General features: G+C 44.2%; 2 protein-coding genes across 5 annotated transcripts in view; both read left to right on the forward strand.

Moving 5' to 3' along the window:
* The window catches only part of LOC111952867 (kinesin-like protein KIF21A), a 63,611-nt gene extending 50,103 nt beyond the window's left edge, over positions 1–13,508 (forward strand). For all 4 annotated transcript variants that reach the window (XM_023971824.2, XM_023971826.2, XM_070435312.1 and 1 more), the window contains 4 exon segments: positions 1,727–1,844; positions 2,143–2,313; positions 10,441–10,640; positions 10,751–13,508. In XM_023971824.2, coding sequence (XP_023827592.1) covers positions 1,727–1,844; positions 2,143–2,313; positions 10,441–10,640; positions 10,751–10,856 — 595 coding nt within the window. In that variant the 3' untranslated portion in view covers positions 10,857–13,508.
* Positions 13,509–18,759: 5,251 nt separating this feature from the next.
* The window catches only part of LOC111952154 (copine-8-like), an 88,395-nt gene continuing 85,616 nt past the window's right edge, over positions 18,760–21,538 (forward strand). The window contains exon 1 of the mRNA XM_023970687.2: positions 18,760–18,989. Within this exon, the coding sequence (XP_023826455.1) occupies positions 18,895–18,989 (95 nt within the window). The 5' untranslated portion in view covers positions 18,760–18,894. The remainder of the gene's footprint in view (positions 18,990–21,538) is intronic.

The following is a 21,538-nucleotide window of genomic DNA, read 5'->3' on the forward strand; positions in this document are numbered from 1 at the left end:
TATTGCATGACATAGATTTGATCACCTACCAACCAGTAAGAATTCCGGCTCTCACAGACCTGTTAGTTTTTCTTTAAGAAGCCCTCCTGTTCTCCACTCATACCTGTATTAACTGCACCTGTTTGAACTCGTTACCTGTATAAAAGACACCTGTCCACCACCAATCAAACAGACTCCAACCTCTCCACAATGGCCAAGACCAGAGAGCTGTGTAAGATCAGGTGATAAATTGTAGACCTGCACAAGGCTGGGTGGGCTACAGGACAATAGGGTTAAGCAGCTGGTTGAGAGGCAACAACTTGTTGGCGCAACGCATTTAGAAAATGGAAGAAGTTTCAAGATGACGGTCAATCACCCTCGGTCTGGGGCTCCATGCAAGCGATCTCACCTCGTGGGGGCATCAATGATCATGAGGAAGGTGAGGGATCAGCCCAGAACTACACGGCAGGACCTGGTCAATGACCTGAAGAGAGCTGGGACCACAGTCTCTCAAGAAAACCATTAGTAACACACTACGCCGTCTGGATTAAAATCCTGCAGCGCACGCAAGTCCCCCTGCTCAAGCCAGCGCATGTCCAGGCCCGTCTGAAGTTTGCCAATGACCATCTGGATGATCCAGAGGAGGAATTGGAGAAGGTCATGTGGTCTGATGAGACAAAAATAGAGCTTTTTGTCTAAACTCCACTCGCCGTGTTTGAGGAAGAAGAAGGATTAGTACAACCCCAAGAACACCATCCTACCGTGAAGCTTGGAGTGGAAACATCATTCTTTGGGGATGCTTTTCTGCAAAGGGGACAGGATGACTGCACCGTATTGAGGGGAGGGATGGATGGGCCATGCATCGCGAGGATCTTGGCCAACAAACCTCCTTCCCTCAGTAAGAGCATTGAAGATAGGTCGTGGCTGGGTCTTCCAGCATGACAACGACCCGAAACACACAAGCCAGGGCAACTAAGGAGTGGCTCCGTAAGAAGCATCTCAAGGTCCTGGGTGGCCTAGCAGTCTCCAGACTGAACCCAATAGAAAATCTTTGGAGGGAGCTGAAAGTCCGTATGCCCAGCGACAGCCCCGAAACCTGAAGGATCTGGAGAAGGTCTGTATGGAGGAGTGGGCCAAAATCCCTGCTGCAGTGTGGTGCAAACCTGGTCAAGAACTACAGGAAACGTATGATCTCTGTAATTGCAAAACAAGTTTCTGTACCAAATATTAAGTTCTGCTTTTCTGATGTATCAAATACTTATGTCATGCAATAAAATGCAAATGAATTACTTAAAAATCATACAATGTGATTTTCTGGATTTTTGTTTTAGATTCCGTCTCTCACAGTTGAAGTGTACCTGTGATAAAAATTACAGACCTCTACATGCTTTGTAAGTAGGAAAACCTGCAAAATCATCAGTGTATCAAATACTTGTTCTCCCCACTGTATATATCTCGGCCAACAAGAGGGGTATGAACCGTTTGGGGTCGTATGGGTTGCAAGGTAGGGGTTTGTTACTACGACGATAAATGACAATATCCATCCGGACCTTTGACATCTAGGAAATTTGTGTGACCGGACCTTCTCAAATAGTACTTGAGTCCCCCTGGTCTATTCCCTTGCTGATCTTTGCCTGGCCTCTTAGTGAGTGTTTTCATTCCAGGTTGTGTCTTGCCGTAACGCAGTGCATCTCAGGAGATTGCTATCATGTTAAAAGGCCCACTGTCCTCCCTCTCTCTTGGTCAGATTTGTATCCACAGGGAAGCTGACTGGTCACCTGGGTCCAGTCATGTGTCTGACTGTGGACCAGAGTGGGAACGGTCAGGATCTGGTCATCAGCGGATCCAAGGACCATTACATCAAGGTGTGTGAGAGTGTGTTATGGTGTGTGAGAGTGTGTTATGGTGTGTGAGAGTGTGTTATGGTGTGTGGCTGTTCTGCTTATATTCGTTGTCGAACTGCCACACACCATATTACATATTACATCTCTACATTTTTTTATTGTGTTGAAGTTTCGGTCAGAGATCACTTTCTGCGTGGTGTCTCATGTTTGAATATGGATCATGTTGGCTCTTGTATTTGTTTTCCTATGCAATATGAATTAGCCTAGCTAACGCTTTGCTGTGACTTGACGACTGTTGTTGATGGACTGTCTGTTTCAGCTGTTTGACGTGACAGAGGGGGCCCTGGGTGCTATCAGCCCCACACACAACTTTGAGCCTCCCCACTACGATGGCATCGAGTCCTTGGTGGTGCAGGGGGATGTCCTCTTCAGCGGCTCCAGGGACAACGGCATTAAGAAGTGGGACCTAGGCCGCAAAGACTTACTGCAGGTAACAGAGGGGAAAGGGAAGTGTCACTGACTATTTTGGTGAATCCAGTCATAAAAAAAGCAGTTTAGTAAGAATGTCTCACCTCGTGTTCAAGAATGGCCTTTTGCCCTTTATTCAGATTACAACCTCTCACTTTCGGTTATTTGAAAATGAAATAATCTCCAAAATATCGCTATTTTTAAAACAAGCTATAGAAAGTTGGTTGCAATTTCAGTTTAATCCACCAGAAAAGACAGAGCAAATAATACAACAAATATTGTTGTTAAACTCAAATAGATTTTTTAAAAATACATCAAAATTGTATAATCTTTGTAAATTATATCATAAATAGGACTGGTGGAGTTATGTCACACATGCAGCTAACAAAAATATATATACATGTCTGCTCTACCCAAAATTACAACCAACTAATTGCAGCATTACTGCAAAAATAGAAGAGGCAAGTGGTAGGGGGTAAAAGTAAGGAACTTGTCTGTTGGTCCTGCATTAAAGACCGAATTGGTTAAAGAAAATTGTGATAAATAAAAAAGTATAGAGTTTTATTTAAGGACCAAAAAATTGACAGCTGTGCCATATAGATTGCAAAATAGTTGGGAAGAGATTTTTGATGTACCGATTCCATAGCACATGGTTTATGACCTCATACGCAAAACAACGCTGGATTCAAAACTTAGAATTGTTTTATTTAAATTATTATACAAAATTCTTGTAGCCAATAGAATTTACAATATATATATATAATATATATATATATATAATATAGGTAATACAACCATCCCAACTCTGCAGATATTTGCTGCAAGAGGACCGAATCATTAGATCATTATTTTGGTACTGTCCTATGTAGCTTGTTTTTGGTCACAGGTCCAGGAATGGTTGAAGAAGTGCTCCATTTACCTGGAGCTAATCTTCTGCAGATAGCACTACGGGTGATCTGAAAAGTCATAGTAACTCAATCTAATATCTAATACTTTAGGCAAAACATGTTTTTTTAATTTACAATCTCTAAAACTATGAGAATAGAAAGTTCAGAAACATCACAGCACAGTTAAAATATATATGTAAAATAGAAAGAAAAAAAGAAATAGATGGGAGGGGTTGAGTGGAGCTGAAGGGTGGGATTAAAAAAACAAGATGACTAATATAAATATACGTGTCCGTATATAGGTCATAACTTTGTAAACAGCACTTAAAAATATATGGCAAAATAGAAATCAAACTGGATGGGCTTCAGAGATAGATTGGGAGGGATTGATGGTAGCTGAAGGATTGGATTAAAAACAAACAAAGATAATTATTGTAAAATACATTGTGTCCGTAAAATGTCTAAGTATGTATAAACTGGAAGTAGAAGCCTAAGTTTTATGTCTGTTAGTTTACTCCAATTAGGGGAGGGGTAGGGTTAGGGGAAATAATAAAGGAAAATATATTTTAAAAAGATATGTACAGTGGGCAAAAAAGTATTTAGTCAGCCACCAATTGTGCAAGTTCTCCCACTTAAAAAGGTGAGAGAGGCCTTAATTTTCATCATAGGTACACTTTCAACTATGACTGACAAAATTTGAAAAAGAATCCAGAAAATCACATTGTAGGATTTTTAATGAATATTATTTGCAAATTATGGTGGAAAATAAACTTTTGTTATTGACCAAATACTTATCTCAATACTTTTTATACCCTTTGTTGGCAATGACAGAGGTCAAACGTTTTCTGTAAGTCTTCACAAGGTTTTCACACACTGTTGCTGTATTTGGCCCATTCCTCCATGCAGATCTCCTCTAGAGCAGTGATGTTTTGGGCTTTGCTGGGCAACACGGACTTTCAACTCCCTCCAAAGATTTTCTATGGGTTGAGATCTGGAGACTGGGCTAGGCCACTCCAGGACCTTGAAATGCTTTTTACGAAGCCACTCCTTCGTTGCCCAGGCAGTGTGTTTGGGATCATTGTCATGCTGAAAGACCCAGCCACGTTTCATCTTCAATGCCCTTGCTGATGGAAGGAGGTTTTCACTCAAAATCTCACGATACATGGCCCCATTCATTCTTTCCTTTACACGGATCAGTCGTCCTGTCCCTTTGCAGAAAAAACAGCCCCAAAGCATGATGTTTCCACCCCCATGCTTCACAGTAGGTATGGTGTTCTTTGATGCAACTCAGCATTCTTTGTCCTCCAAACACGACGAGTTAGATTTTACCAAAAAAGTTCTATTTTGTTCATCTGACCAATATGACATTCTCCCAATCTTCTTCTGGATCATCCAAATGCTCTCTAGCAAACTTCAGACGGGCCTGGACATGTACCGGCTTAAGCAGGGGACACGTCTTGCACTGCAGGATTTGAGTCCCTGGCGGCGTAGTGTGTTACTGATGGTAGCTTTGTTACTTTGGTCCCAGCTCTCTGCAGTCATTCACTAGGTCCCCCCGTGTGGTTCTGGGATTTTTGCTCACCGTTCTTGTGATCATTTTGACCCCACGGGGTGAGATCTTGCGTGGAGCCCCAGATCGAGGGAGATTATCAGGGTTTTGTATGTCTTCATTTCCTAATAATTGCTCCCACAGTTGATTTCTTCAAACCAAGCTGCTTACCTATTGCAGATTCAGTCTTCCCAGCCTGGTGCAGGTCTACAATTTTGTTTCTTGGTCCTTTGACAGCTCTTTGGTCTTGGCCATAGTGGAGTTTGGAGTGTGACTGTTTGAGGTTGTGACAGGTGTCTTTAACTGATAACAAGTTCAAACAGGTGCCATTAATACAGTAACGAGTGGAGGACAGAGAAGCCTCTTAAAGAAGAAGTTACAGTCTGTGAGAGCCAGAAATCTTGTTTGTTTGTAGGTGACCAATACTTATTTTCCACCATAATTTGCAAATAAATTCATAAAAAATCCTACAATGTGGATTTCTTGGATTTTATTTTCCTCATTTTGTCTTCAAGTTGAAGTGTACCTATATGACAAAATACAGCCCTCTCGTCTTTTTAAGTGGGAGAACTTGCACAATTGGTGGCTGATTAAATACTTTTTTGCCCCACTGTATACACAGTACCAGTCAAAAGTTTGAACACACCTACTCACTCCAGGGTTTTCTTTATTTTTACTATTTTCTACATTGTAGAATAATACTGAAGACATCAACATTATGAAATAACACATATGGAATCATGTAGTAACCAAAAAAGTGTTCAACTAATCAAAATATGTTTTATATTTGAGATTCTTCAAAGTAGCCACCCTTTGCCTTGATGACAGCTTTGCACACCCTTGGCATTCTCTCAACCAGCTTTATGAGGTAGTCACCTGGAATGCATTTCAATTCACAGGTGTGCCTTGTTAAAAGTACTTGTCACGGATCCCCCCGGTACTGCTGCTCATTCTATTCACCTGTTCCGGAGGTCTACGTCACTTACGGCTTTCTAGGCTTCACTGAACGGGGTTCATTATCATCAACACCGGACTGTCTTGTCTGAATTCACACACCTGGTTCCCATTTCCCCTGATTAGTATGTTATATCTGTGCCCTCTGTTCCCATGTCCGTTGGTCGTGTGAGCACCTATGTGTTGGTGCAGCTGTTATGCTGCGTGCTTTATATATTGTGTATTACGAGTATCGTCCCGTGTCGTTCAACAAGGTTTACCCTCGCTCTTTTGTTTGGGTACAGCCCAGTGTTTTTGTATACGTGTTTGTCTTGGGTGTATTAAAAACCCCTATTGTGTATTCCTGAGCCTGTCTCCATATCCTTTATACCAGAGTGACAGAATAACCGACCCGCAAAATGGAGACAGCAGGAAAGGCCGAGCTGGCGACCATTGTAGGGACAGTACAGCACCACGAGGACTGTCTCTCCAGACTCGGTATCACCATGGACAGTGTGCTGGCAACCATCCTGCGCTTGGAGGGGAATGTGCAGTCCCTCCAGTCTTCAGTACTGTTCCCGGTACCAGCTCCCACGGGCTCTGGACTGGGGTGCCGCGGTCTGGGAGACGGGCGGACCCAAGTTCGAGTCCTACGAGCGCTTCACCCTCCTCTTCCCCTCGGTGTTTGATAATCCTGTGGAGGGCCGAGAGGAGGTTGAGCGTCTACTCCGACTACACCAGGGATCTAGGACCACCTCGGAGTTCGCCCTGGAGTTCCGGACCATCGCAGCCTCCACCGAATGGAACGAGTTGGCTCTGGTCACCGTTTTCCGCAGCGGACTGCGAAAGGAGGTACAGCTGGAGTTAGCTAGCCGTGATGACAACCTGTCATTCAACCAGCTCATTAGCATGGTGATCCGGTTGGACAACCTCCTGCAGTCCCAAAGAAGACCTGCGCAGAATTCGGAGCCCATGGCTACCCTGCTCCGTGGCCAGAACCAATGGAGGTGGGCTCGGCATGTTTGCCCGAGGCAGAGCATAGGAGAAGGGGGAATCTGGGTCTCTGCTTCTATTGTGGAGAAAGGAGTAATTTCTCCCCGACCTGCTCTCTATCCACTAGGAGGCGAGGAAGTGACAAGCCAGGGAATTCCCCTGCACCAACTCAGGTAGGAGGCAAGGTCTCCTTTCCTTGTCTGTCAAATCAACCAGTGTGTTTCCCCATTAAATTCCCTGAGTACCCCACCCAGCCCTTCACTCCCGTTAGCTCTGATTGATTCCGGAGCTGCCRGGAATCTCTTAGATAGCGCACTGGCCACTGCATTACGCATTCCTTTGGTTCCCCTACAGTCACCCATTCCAGTTCGAGCCCTGGATAATCGTCCAATAGGGACAGGGCTTGTACATCACATTACTGTTTCTGTTTCAGAGTGATCTGTTCTGAATAAGTGTCATGGGTGACCCATGACACTCATTCAGAACAGATCACTTTCTTGATTATAAACACCCCCACGCACCCCATTGTTTTAGGTCTCCCCTGGTTGAGTTTGCATAACCCCGTTATTTCTTGGTCCGAGAGAAGACTGCTGGGTTGGTTGCAGGAGTGTCAGGGGAGGTGTCTCGCGGTGTCTGTCAACACCACTGCATAGTCCAGACTGTGCACCTCAAGTGGATTTCCCTGAGGAGCACCAGGATCTGCACCGGGTTTTCTCAAAGACCCAGGCTACATGCCTGCCTCCCCATCGCCCCTGGGACTGTGCCATTGACCTGTTGTCTGACGCAGCCCTCCCGAGAGGACATGTCTATCCCCTCTCCTATGCCATGGAGACCTATGTACAGGAGAGTCTCCAGCAGAGTTTTATCCACCCCTCTATGTGACCAGCCTCATCAAGCTTATTTTTTGTCAAGAAAAAAGATGGGGGACTGTGCCCCTGCACTGATTATCGAACACTGAACAAGGCCACCGCCAAGTTCAGCTATTCTTTACCCCTCATTCCAACCATTGTCGAACAAATGCACGGGGCACAATACTTCACGAAGCTGGACTTTAGGAGCGCCTATAATCTGGTGCGCATTCGTGCAGGCGATGAATGGAAGACTGCTTTTTCGAAGACCATGGGTCATTACGAGTATCTCGTAATGCTCTTTGGCCTATCTAATGCTCCTTCAGTCTTCCAGGCCTTCATCAACGAAGTGTTTCAGGACATGCTGGGACGGGGCATAGTGGTTGATATAGATTACATTTTGGTCTATTCAGCTGACCGAGTCCAGCATGTCTCGTTAGTCAGGTCTGTGCTGAGAAGACTGTTGGAGCATGATCTATATGTTAAACAGGGGAGCGGTCCATGTCCTTTGGCTATATGTGCTATCTCATCTCCACAGAGGGAGTGGAGATGGAGGAACAACGCGTCAGCGCAGTCGGGTCATGGCCCATCCCCAACTCTGTTAAAGCAGTCCAGCGATTCCTGGGGTTCGCCAACTATTTCCGGGCGTTCATCCGGGGCTTCAGCGCGGTGGTCGTGCCTCTTACCTCAATGCTGAGAGGAGGTCCCCAGCTGCTTCGTTGGACCGCGGAGGCGGAGAGGGCGTTTGAGACGCTGAAGGCACGTTTCACCACTGCTCCTGTGTTGGCACATCCAAACCCCTCACTCCCCTTCATCGTCGAGGTGGATGCCTCCGAAGTAAGAGTCGGGGCAGTGCTGTCCCAGCGTACCGGAACACCTCCAAAGCTGCGACCCTGCGCTTTCTACTCTAAGCAGCTGAGCCCCGCCCAGGAACTACGACGTAGGGAACCGGGAACTCTTGGTGGTCAAGAAGGCTTGGGGGCACTGGCTGGAAGGGTCCAAACAGCCTTTCCTGGTGTGAACGGACCACCGCAACCTGGAGTACATCAGCGTAGCAAAGAGGCTAAACCTGAGACAGGCCAGGTGGGCTCTATTCTTCGCCAGGTTCCAATTCACAATTTCCTATAGGCCAGGCTTGAAGAATGTGAAGGCGGACACCCTGTCTCGCCTCTGTAGATGGAGAGGCAGGGAGAGGAGACCCCTATCATCCCTCCGTTCTGCATCATCGTGCCACTTGTATGGGACGTGGACGCCGCCATACGGCAGGCCCTGCGTACGGAACCCGCACGTGCACAGTGCCCGGAGAACCTCGCCTACGTGCCCACAGGTGTGCGGCACCGTCTCCTTTCCTGGGCGCACACGGCGCCTGTGTCTGGTCATCCTGGGATAGGCCGTACCATCGCCTGCCTAACTGAGAAGTACTGTTGGCCTACCTAGGCTAGGGACGTCCAGGTTTACGTCTCTTCCTGCTCCATCTGGCTCAGTCAAAGACACCCAGACACCTCCCTTATGGAAATCTCCTTCCCCTGCCGGTTCCGCAACGACCCTCCCAGGGGAACGCTGAGGAAGCTGAGCCCGCGCCGCCGTTTGTGGGACCGTTTCAAGTCCTGAGGAGGGTTAATGAGGTAACGTCCGTTTACAACTCTCTCTTGATTATTATGGCAAGAACAGCTCAAATAAGCAAAGAGAAAAGACGTTACTTTAAAACATGAAGGTCAGTCAATCCGGAAAATTTCAAGAACTTTCAAAGTTTCTTCAAGTGCAGTCTCAAAAACCATCAAGCGCTATCATGAAACTGGCGCTCATGAGGACCGCCACAGGAAAGGAAGACCCAGAGTTACCCAAGTAATAACCCAATTGCAGCCCAAGTAAATGCTTCACATAGTTCAAGTAATAGATACATCTTAACATCAACTGTTCAGAGGAGACTGCGTAAATCAGGCCTTCATGGTCGAATTGCTGCAAAGAAACCACTACTAAAGGACACCAATAAGACGAGGAGACTTGCTTGGGCCAAGAAACACAAGAAATGGACATTAGACCGGTGGAAATCTGTCCTTTGGTCTGGTGAGTCCAAATTTGAGATTTTTGGGTCCAACCGCCTTGTCTTAGTGAGACGCAGAGTAGGTGAATGAATTATCTCAGCATGTGTGGTTCCCACCGTGAAGCATTGAGGAGGAAGTGTGATGGTGTGGGGGTGCTTTTCTGGTGACACTGTCTGATTTATTTAGAATTCAAGGCACACACCAACATGGCTACAACAGCATTCTATAACGTCCGACGCTGGAGACGAGAAGCAAGTACAGGGAGTGAACATTTAATGGAAAACGAACATGAAACAAAACAAGAACAGCGTCTGGACGGGTGCTCAGCATATGTGGGAACTCCTTTAAGACTGTTGGAAAAGCATTCCAGGTGAAAAGCATTCCAGCATTCCTGGTTGAGAGAATGCCAAGAATGTGCAAAGCTGTCATCGAGGAAAAGGGTGGCTACTTTGAGGAATCTAAAATATATTTTGATTAGTTTAAAACTACTTGATTTCATGTGTGTTATTTCATAGTGTTGTTGTCTTCACTATTATTCTACAATGTAGAAAATAGTTTTAAAAATTAAGAAACTCTTGAATGAGTAGATGTGTCCAAACTTTTTACTGGTACTGTATATAATATATTTACCCCAAAATATATGGGGGATTGGAAATTATGCAGACAATTACATTGATGGAAGCTACAATCTATCTGCAGTATTAAAGCTGATCTACCCCCTAAAAAATGTAATAAAAATACCTAATACTTACAAACTATTTTGGTGAATCATGCTTTTGGGGAGACGGTGCCGGGTATTTTAACTGGGAAGTTGTTTGGAAAACACTGCTAACCTGCAAAATATTTGAATGGAAAACAAAGTCTGTATGTACTATGTTATCTATGTCTTAACAGCAAGTGCCCAACGCCCATCGTGATTGGGTGTGTGCCCTGGGTGTGGTGCCTGGCTCTCCGGCCCTGCTGAGCGGCTGTAGAGGAGGGGTGCTAAAGCTGTGGCACGCAGACACACTGGGGGCCCTTGGGGAACTCAAGGGCCACGAGAGCCCCATCAACGGCATCTCCACCAATAGCAGCCACCTCTTCACAGCATCTGAGTGAGTCACAGAACCACACAGACAGAATGACAGGCAGACACACAAACACACACAATAGCCTGGATACAGCMATTGCAGTAACACAGTTTTTCTGCTCTGTAATTTGATAGTGATCGAACAGTGAAGATCTGGCGTGCCCGGGGCGGACTCGACAGCACCTTAGACACGACGGCGGACACAGCTGATGAGGTGGCCAGTAACTRAACATGGCCGTGACCTCCCACCGTGACCCTAAACCTGGGATGCTGCTGACTAGCACTTTGACCTCTGACCCTTAGCCTTGGAAACCACCCCCAGCCCCCACATACTGTAACCAAGACAACAGTCCGCAAGAATCTTATCTCAGCAAAAGTAGCTGTAGTCGTTTTCCAGAGTGAGATACTGTAGATTTATCCCTAGAAAATGTCTCCCTAGCTAAATGTATCTAGTCTAACCTGTGTGGCCGTAGCACTGGTCTGTGCAGAATAAACCCTATTTTTGCTTCATAGACATCTTTCCGGCTCCACTCGTATCAAGTATTGAGCCCCCACACACACACAGAGGCAGATCTTGAGTGTTTTTCTGTGCTGGGGGAGTGTTGTGTAAATTAGATGAGAGGAAGGTAAAGACCGGGCTTTGTCGCAGGCCTTCAAGACCCGGACCTGATTCTCCAGTGGCACAGCAGAACCACTGTCCTCAACCCTGCTGTCCCTTACCTGATATCAACGTGGCTTTACGTGAACTGACACCCCCTTAAGTCGCTCGGTATGATGTTCTTTTGCTTTGAATTCAGCACCCGCTTTTCCATGGGTGACCAAATCATGAAACCTCTCTTGTACTTTACCTGTGAACTGGATACTGTACATTAACTAACACTACTCTTGTAGCCACTAGCAAAAGCCCTTCAGTCAGTCACCTCTCTGCTTCCTTAGTCTTTACACTTAGTCCTTTACTTACTCTCTATGTGCAAAAACAATGTCTCTTTGAGGATACACTGACTCTCTTCACTCGTCCACTACTCATCATTTAGAAATGTATGATTTTCCACTTGATGCTATTCCCTCCTAATAAGTTAATAACTAACCTAATGCCCTTGCTGCTAAGTTGTTTGCTCACCGTTGACCCAGAGAGGGCTTCTGTTCTGGACTCCAGGTGAGATACACCTGGTAACCGTAGTTACATACTTTCTATAAGAGTCTAAGGTGTGAGGAAGAGAGGAGCCTTTTATCTGTGCCTGTACTGTAAAGCTCTCCCGATCCTGGTCTGGGAAGAACCCTATGTACGGTGGTTTATCATGTTTGTGTCAGTTTTGCTGTACATTTCAACTGGCCTATTTGTGATTGGTGTGAGCTGAACGAACTGTCAAATGATGTATCGGATCCACTGTCTGCTGGGACTATTGAATGTTAAAGTATTAGGAGCAGCAGCCAACACAATATGTGTGTATATATAAACAGTGTTATACGAAGAAATAAACAGAAGGTTTGTTTTGTTGATCACCACATTTCGCTCCAAAAGGGAAACAAATGGACCAGAATTGTGAAACGGCATTCTAACAGCACTCATGTCTTTTGAACAGAACCCCTCACCCTGGCCTTGAGTCAGCCTGTTTTGTTGCCTGTTTTGTTTCCTGGGTTGCGTCCAAAATGACACCCTATTGCATAGTGCACTACATTTGACCAGGACCCATGGATGTTGTTCAGAAGTTGTGCACTATAAAGGGAATAGGGTGCCATTTTCAGATGCAACCCTGCTCTCATTTTATTTAATTTTTCTGTTGAAAGAAGCTGTATGTAATTCAAACCAGTCCTGGGTTCCCCTCTGGAGTTTTGCTGTAGATGTCATTCCCTAAAATGGCTGACTCTGTACTGTAGCAGATCTAATGTCAGATGCCTGGCGAAATTAAATGTCATCTGTCAAAAACCAACAAGTACCCTGTGTGTGGTCACCTGGGTCTGTTCCTTTTGAGGGAGGGGTGGGGATTTGAAGATCGGAAGTGTGGGGAGAGCACTGATGAAGAAGGGCATTACAGTGATTGGGGCTGTTGCATTCACTGATCCAACTAACCTGATTGGATAGGTGAAAGCAAGGTTTCCACCTCGTAGCATTCACCTACACTAATAAAAGCTATTCTTACTCAAAGGAAGGAAGCAAGGTTTCAAAATATGCATTTTCAAAGAGCACCTTAGGCTAACCAGGTGTATCCACTAGATGGCAGTAGTGTAATTTGTAATTCATCAACAAGCAAAGCATACGAATGGTTGTACAGATAGGTCACACACGGATGAACAGGAGGTATGACAACTACAGAAGAGCTTAAGAATTTGTCCCAAATGGCAACTTATTCCCTATATAGTGCACTACTTTTGACCAGTGCACTAGCAAATGGGGTGAAATTTGGGATGCACATTAATGTTTCCCTGGGCTCCCTTGGTGTCATAATCTGAAGGCTCATTGTAATGACCTTATTGCTTACAATAACATTTTGGAGCACACACATCCAAGTGAAAACTGTTATTTACTTGTAGCTTATCCCTTGTAACTTATCTGGATACCCAGAACTAAAGACTATTTTCTAACTAACTATTGTCGTAATGACCAGAAATCCATACTGGACTAGATCAATGATTGCTGTACTGTAAGGGCTGGTTTGCCTGAGAATCTCCATTGAGAATGCTTTTTAGTCCAGAACTATAGGCTTTAGCTGTGTCTATAAAACCGGCCCTTAATGTTTTGGACATGTTTATAACTGATGGTATTTGTGATGATATGGAATTCAATTTCAGGGTCTATGGTGTGAAAAAGAGGTCTTCGAATTTCATAGTTCCGTGGCTATCAGTTTGTTGTAAGCACTTTGCAAGTGAAAATACATTAAATTGAACTGTAAATTATTTAATAGCTGTGGTTTTGCTCAGGAGGATTTTATCTCAGAGAAAATTGTTTAATTTGTATCATGGTGTTTTAGACTAGAACACATCAGTGCAGGTGTCCTGACCATTGAACTAGAAAAAAATAATGGTTATGTTATAGATGACCAAGGAGTTTTGTAATCATAAATATAATTCAGGTTAAAACCAATAGTTACAAGACAAAGTCTATATTGTTATCAATTTATTAATCCGTTCATAATGATTAATATTTTGTGCAAAAGATAATTGCAGCCTACACTATTTGCAGTGCTTGTTGACTTTGTCATGTGCAAAATGCACTATTTCAGCAGTGCACTGTTTGGATGCTGGATTTTTTKGGGGGTGGATGACCATGCTCAGGTAGGCTACTGTTTGAAGTGATTTGTTTTGACAATAAGATAACATAATGGCTGGTTGTGTTCATGCCAAATCAAAAGGTAATATACAGTACTAGTCAAAAGTTTGTACACACCTACCTCAAGGGTTTTTCTTAATTTTTACTATTTTCTACATTGTAGAATATTAGTGAAGACGTCACAACTATGAAATAACACATATGGAATCATGTAGTAACCAAAAAAGTGTTAAACTAATCAAAGTATATTTTTTATTTTAGATCCTTCAAAGTAGCCACCCTTTGCCTTGATGACAGTTTTGCACACTCTTGGCATGAGAATGCCAAGAGTGTGCAAATTTGTCATCAAGGCAAAGGGTGGGTACTTTAAAGAATCTAAAATATATTTTGATTTGTTTAACACTTTTTTGGTTACAACATGATTCCATATGTGTTATTTCATAGTTTTGATGTCTTCACTATTATTATACAATGTAGAAAAAATTAAAATAAAGAAAAACCCTGGAATGAGTAGGTGTCCAAACTTTTGACCGGTACCGTAAATCAAATCAAATTGTATTGGTCACATACACATGGTTAGCAGATGTTAATGCGAGTGTAGTGAAATGCTTGTGCTTCTAGTTCCTACCATGCAGTAATACCTAACAAGTAATCTAACAATTTCACAACAACTACCTTATACACACAAGTGTAAAGGAATGAATAAGAATATGTACATATAAATATATGGATGAGCGATGGCCAAACGGCATAGGCAAGATGCAGTAGATGGTATAGAGTACAGTATATACATATGAGATGAGTAATGTAGGGTATGTAAACATTATGTAAAGTGGCATTGTTTAAAGTGACTAGTGATACATGTATTACATCCAATTTTTTATTATTAAAGTGGCTAAAGATTTGAGTCAGTATATTGGCAGCAGCCACTCAATGTTAGTGATGGCTGTTTAACAGTCTGATGGCCTTGTTTTTCAGTCTCTCGGTCCCAGCTTTGATGCACCTGCACTGATCTCACCTTCTGGATGATAGCGTGGTGAACAGGCAGTGGCTCAGGTGGTTGTTGTCCTTGATGATCTTTCTGGCCTTCCTGTGACATTGAGTGGTGTAGGTGTCCTGGAGAGCAAGTAGTTTGCCCCCGGTGATGCGTTGTGCAGACCTCACTACCTTCTGGAGAGCCTCACGGTTGTGGGCGGAGCAGTTAACGTACCAGGCGGTGATACAGCCTGACAGGATGCTCTCGATTGTGCATCTGTAAAAGTTTGTGAGTGTTTTTGGTGACAAGCCAAATTTCTTCAGCCTCCTGAGGTTGAAGAGGCGCTGTTGCGCCTTCTTCACCACGCTGTCTGTGTGGGTGGACCATTTCAGTTTGTCCGTGATGTGTACGCCGAGGAATTTAAAACTTTCCACCTTCTCCACTACTGTCCCGTTGATGTGGATAGGGGGTGCTCCCTCTGCTGTTTCCTGAAGTCCACGATCATCTCCTTTGTTTTGTTGACGTTGAGTGTGAGGTTATTTTCCTGACACCACACTCCGAGGGACCTCACCTCCTCCCTGTAGGCCGTCTCGTCGTTGTTGGTAATCAAGCCTACCACAGAAGTGTCGTCTGCAAACTTGATTATTGAGTTGGAGGCGTGCATGGCCACGCAGTCATGGGTGAACAGGGAGTACAGGAGAGGGCTGAGAACGCACCCTTGTGGGGCCCCAGAGTTGAGGATCAGCGGGGTGGAGTTGTTGTTTCCTACCCTCGCCACCTGGGGGCGTCCTGTCAAAGTCCAGGACCCAATTGCACAGGGCGGGGTCGAGACCCAGGGTCTCGAGCTTAATGTTGAGTTTAGAGGGTAATATGGTGTTAAATTCTGCGCTGTAGTTGATGAACAGCATTCTTACATAGGTATTTCTCTTGTCCAGATGGGTTAGGGCAGTGTGCAGTGTGATTGCAATTGCGTTGTCTGTGGACCTATTGGGGCGGTAAGCAAATTGGACTGGGTCTAGGATGTCAGGTAGGGTGGATGTGATATGATCCTTGACTAGTCTCTCAAAGCACTTCATGATGACGGAAGAGAGTGCTACGGGGTCATAGTCGTTTAGCTCAGTTACCTTAGCTTTCTTGGGAACAGGAACACTGGTGGCAATCTTGAAGCATGTGAGAACAGCAGACTGGGATAGGGATTGATTGAATATGTCCGTAAACACACCAGCCAGCTGATCTGCGCATGCTCTGAGGACGTGGCTAGGGATGCCGTCTGGGCCGGCAGCCTTGCGAGGGTTAACACATTTAAATGTTTTACTCACGTTGGCTGCGGTGAAGGAGAGCCCGCAGGATTTGGTAGCGTGCCATGTCGGTGGCACTGTATTGTCCTCAAAGTGAGCAAAGAAGTTGTTCAGTTTGTCTGGGAGCAAGACATCGGGGTCCGCGACGTGGCTGGTTTTCTTTACCGTTAAATTCCATGTATTTGCTATTAGGCCCATTAAAAGAAATTGCATAGGTTCCCATAAATAAAATGGTGTCCCCGAATGGCATGGTATAAAGCACGGTAGAAATCGCACCCAGTCCCCATCCCTCGTGGCAGGGCTGCTAAAACACAAACTCCAGAATGTGTCTTGAAAGTGATTGAATAGTGTTACAGTTCATATAAGGACATCAGTCAATTTAAATAAATGAATTACACCCTAATCTATGGATTTCACATGACTGGGCAGGAGTGCAGCCATGGGTGGGCCTGGGAGGGCATATGCCCACCCACTGGGGAGCCAGGCCCAGCAAATCAGAATGAGTTTTTCCCCACAAAAGGTCTTTATTACAGACAGAAAAACTCAGTTTCATCAGTTTTCCAGGTGGCTGGTCTCAGACGATCCCGCAGGTGAAGAAGCCGGATGTGGAGATCCTGGGCTAGCGTGGTTACACGTGGTCTGCAGTTGGGAGGCTGGATGGACGTACTGCCAAAATCTCAAAAATGACGTTGGATGTGGCTTATGGTGGAGAAATGAACATTAAATTCTCTGGCAACAGCTCCAGTGGACATTCCTGCAGTCAGCATGCCAATTGCACGCTCCTTCAAAACTTGGAACATCTGTGGCAATATGTGACAAAACTGCACATTTTAGAGGGGCCTTTTATTGTCCCCAGCACAAGGTACACCTGTGTAATGATCATGCTGTTTAATCAGCTTCTTGATATGCCACACCTGTCAGGTGGATGGATTATCTTTGCAAAGGAGAAATGCTCACTAACAGGGATGTAAACAAATTTGTGCTGAACATTTGAGAGAAATAAGCTTTTTGTTCAGTATATAATCTAATTTGACGCAGCTGTTCATATTTTAGCTCATTGGGCTGCTGCATCCGGTAGAGAAATCATTCACTTAATAGAGGAAATTTCTCAGGTGGTCTCTTTGCGCCATCTGCATCATTACCAACCACCCGAGCCACTGCCTGTTCACCCCGCTACCATCCAGAAGGCAGGGTCAGTACAGGTGCATCAAAGCTGGGACCGAGAGTCTGAAAAACAGCTTCCATCTCAAGGCCATCAGACTGCTAAACAGCAATTACTAACTCAGAGAGGCTGCTGCCTACATAGAGATTCAAATCACTGGCCACTTTAAACAATGCCACTTTAATAATGTTAACATATCTTATATTCTTCCTCTCATATACTGTACCTTATACCATCTATTGCATCTTGCACACTCTTGGCCACCGCTCATCCATATATTTATATGTACATATTTATATGTACTTTTTCCATCCCTTCAGATTTGTGTGTATTAGGTAGTTGTTGGGGAATTGTTAGATTACTTGTTAGATATTACTGCACTGTCGGAATTAGAAGCACAAGCATTTCGCTACACTCACATTGACATCTGCTAGCCATGTGTATGTGACTAATAAAATTTCATTTAATTTAATTTTATCATTATGGCTGTTTACACAGGCAGCCCAATTCTGATATTTTTTTCACTAATTGGTCTTTTGACCAATCAGATCTTTATCAAAGCTGATCTAATTGGTCAAAAGACCAATTGGGGACAAAATATAAAAATTGCACTGCCTGTATAAAGGCAGCCTCTCATCACTGTCAAAACCCAAGCAAGTGGATAACTATGTGTGCAATATGATTTAATCAGCCTGATAAAGACTATTTTGAGATGAAACCAGGTGGACACAGGACACCCAATGTCTGAGAGTAAATTGTGGTTTGTTTGGAAAAGTCAAGAATTCGCTAGCATGCCAGTGCATTGAAAACCAGGTGGGCCATGATGCCTTTGTAGTGTCACAGAAATTAGTTCCTCGAAGATTTCATTATTCATTTGCACCACAGGAGGTTGGTGGCAGCTTAATTGGGGAGGACATGCTCTTGGTAATGGCTTGAGTTTACCAGGTGGAATGGTATCAAATACATCAAACACATGGTTGCTATTTGTTTGCTATTCCATTTGCTCAAATCCAGCCATTATTATGAGCCGTCCTCCCCTCAGCAGCCTCCACTGATTTGCACTGTAATGTCATTCAATAGATTTTCAAAGCACAGGCATTACTATGATTTAGCCTATTAATTGGGCTACAAATCCCTTAATTGGTTTGACTTAATGTATGCAATAAAGCATTTGCTAATTGCAATGGTTCCCTAAAAGCATCAGCACAGACTAGGCCTTAAACTATAATGTGTTATCGTGTTTGGTTCTTTATTTTTGTAATTCTATAACATTTCCCAAAGCTGAGATCTGCACATGTCTTGGATGCACTTCTTGCGGGCGTCACGCCCTCCGCACTATCACCCATATTAGCCTAGGTCTATACCTCGCTCTCAAYTCTGCATACTAGCACGAGATGAATCTTTCAACCGTTACACATGACGCTGGGCTGTTGTGGGCGACACTCCTCTTGCAGCTGGCTGAGCGACACGCCTCCCGCAGCCTCATGCAACAGCGACCCTAAGCAGCGTACCGTTTTTAACGGTTTCTTTCTTTCAGGCGACSGAAGAAGACCCATTTAACGGGAGATTTCGACGATGAGTAGCTTCATGAATATGGCGTGTATTGGAGACTTTGACCCATTCACAGCTGCCATTCCCGCCACCAGAGTTGAGCTCACGGTGTCGTGTAGGTGAGTAGAGGGGCACTGATGTCAATTGAGTGACAGAATGCTTCTGGTATAGGCAAAGATTGTGGAGAACGGTGGATATGTTTGGTAAACTGCTAAATATAAATTGTTTAGTCCGAATTTAGTCAAGCATTCTCGCATTAATTCCTTATTTTTGGGATTTGGCCAGAAAACAGACATAGCCCATTAGGCTATAAAAATAGCATTTAATCTATACATTTTTATTGAATTAAATAATATGACCATTATCATGATGGTCCATTGCTTTACTGGCTTATCAATCACGGTTAGCCTACATTTGAGGGATGTTTAAATTAAGTTTATGACGGTGGAACAATGTGCGTGCTATTAGTGTTTCCTAACGTGACAGCTCGCGCTCCCTTTTGGGCTCGGCTTAATTTTAACTAAACAAACCGCCGTCCAGAAAATGGATGCTGCTGAGAGAATTTATGGATGCTTTATCATCTCTCTCCTAAGAGATCTGACTTAGATGTGACTTGATACAACTATAGTAGCGAGCAGCAGCTGGCTGGCTCGGGCTCCTGTGTTGCGTAAGAGCCACGCGCCTCTGTAAGATTGGGTTCTCCGCGGAGTTCCTTCTACCAGAGAGAGCTGATGCTCCCGCGGCTGGTCGTTCTCAGTCAGTCACAACACTCACTGTGGAGATAATTTAACACACAGAGAGAGAGACACGTGGATTCGCTCAGTGCGGTGTTGGTGCACACCTGAGCTTGTGGTCCTGAAGGTTGGAATTCCGATTCAGTCACTGTCTGCATCAATGATGCTCAATCTCCGATAACCGCAATTACAGCTTGGTTGATTAAGAGCCAGATCACAATTTACTGGGGGGAGGGTTGTCAATCTTTTCTTTTGATTTGGGGAGGGTTGTGTGTTTTTTTTATTGGGCACAGTGGATGTTAGTGCGTTTTTCCTGGTTAACATTCGCTTTTGCAGGTTTTACTAGGCTATATCATTTCTTCCATCCTAGCCAAAGTTCCCTATCTGCTTGTTTTGGTACTTCCCTTGTGCACTACGCTTTTCCATGTGCTAAGTTTTATTATAAACTGGGTGGTCAGCCAATGCCGATTGGCTGACAGCCGTGGTATATCAGACTGTACACCACGGGTATGACAAAATATTTATTTTTACTGCTCTAATTATGTTGGTAACCAGATTATAATAGCAATAAGGCACCTCCGGGGTTTACGGCTAAGGGCTGTGTCCAGGCACTCAGCCACTCGTCCAATTTGACCATATACCACACACCCTTGTGCCCTATTGCTTAACTATACCACAGGTCTGTAGTCTATCAGTCTAGCTGTCGATTCTCTCCTCTATCCACCATTCATAGTGACAATATTGGTAGTTGGCTCATTTGTCCAGATTTGCAACAGGCTAACTAGCAATCATACTACAAATAAAGGCATACAAAGCTGCATCAATTTTCAATATGAATTGACAAGAACAAATGGGAATAGATGATAGGCAATGGACAGGCCAGGTGCATCATTGGGCATGAAAGAACAGTGAAGACATGAAACACACAGCTCAGAAAGCTCCGCTATTGATCTTGTTGAGGGACAATACAGTTATCCTACCTAGACTATAGAATGAATAATTGCATTGTTGTTTTCAGTTGAGTACAAAATTCTACTCTAGGCTGCAGTGAAAATGTCATTTGAATAACAGTGCAAAAGCCCTGTGATTTGAATGTTTCATTCGGTTTGGATCCGTTGTGGGTCCACTCTYAACAGTTTTATAAGGTCCCAGAAAGGCACAGTAGCAGGCCAGTCTGGCTGTATTTTTTCTTCTGATACTGAATGCGCTGTCTGTTTCAGATCATCATTCTTCAAAGTCGTCCTGTAATAATGTGGCCACATACGCTCCATCCCGGCAGGACCATTCAGGAAAGCTTGACACACACTCGGCCTCCTCTCCAATCCGAGTGGCTATTCCTCGCTCACCTAGAACCTAATGCTTCGACATAGCCTACATTTTTGTCATTTCACTTTTAAAATGTATTACCTTTTATGTGTGGCATAAACACAACCAGTCACAATGGTTTTAACCTGATTAGGCTGCTTTAAAAGTCTCCTGTAGGCTACATGCTTGACGTTAACCAGGTTTCCATCCAACCTTTTTCTGCAGTAAAGTAGCCTACAGTACATGTTGGATAACAAAAATGACACGGCATCATGGAGTTGCATGCAGTTTATTAGGCAACAGATGAAATAAATGATGATGACTTCACAGGGTGACGAAAGTACACAGTGATGAGCTTTATGCTTGTTTCAACAAATATGGAGGGTCTTATTCTTGTGACATGATGATCGATGCTTGGTTGGCATTTGACAAATAAAAATAATCTCACTTTTGTCCGTAGTAATCAGACACGTTGGCTAGAGCACACGTGCCAATACCAGAGTGGACACATTCGCTATATCTATGCAACATTTATTTGTGAGAAAAAACATCCGTAGGCCTAGAGTTGAAAATGCGATTAAAAACCCATTTAACTTTTGTTTTTTTATTAGGTACATATGAATTTAACC

The sequence above is a fragment of the Salvelinus sp. IW2-2015 genome, linkage group LG26 (assembly GCF_002910315.2).
Source record: "Salvelinus sp. IW2-2015 linkage group LG26, ASM291031v2, whole genome shotgun sequence".
Taxonomy (NCBI): domain Eukaryota; kingdom Metazoa; phylum Chordata; class Actinopteri; order Salmoniformes; family Salmonidae; genus Salvelinus; species Salvelinus sp. IW2-2015.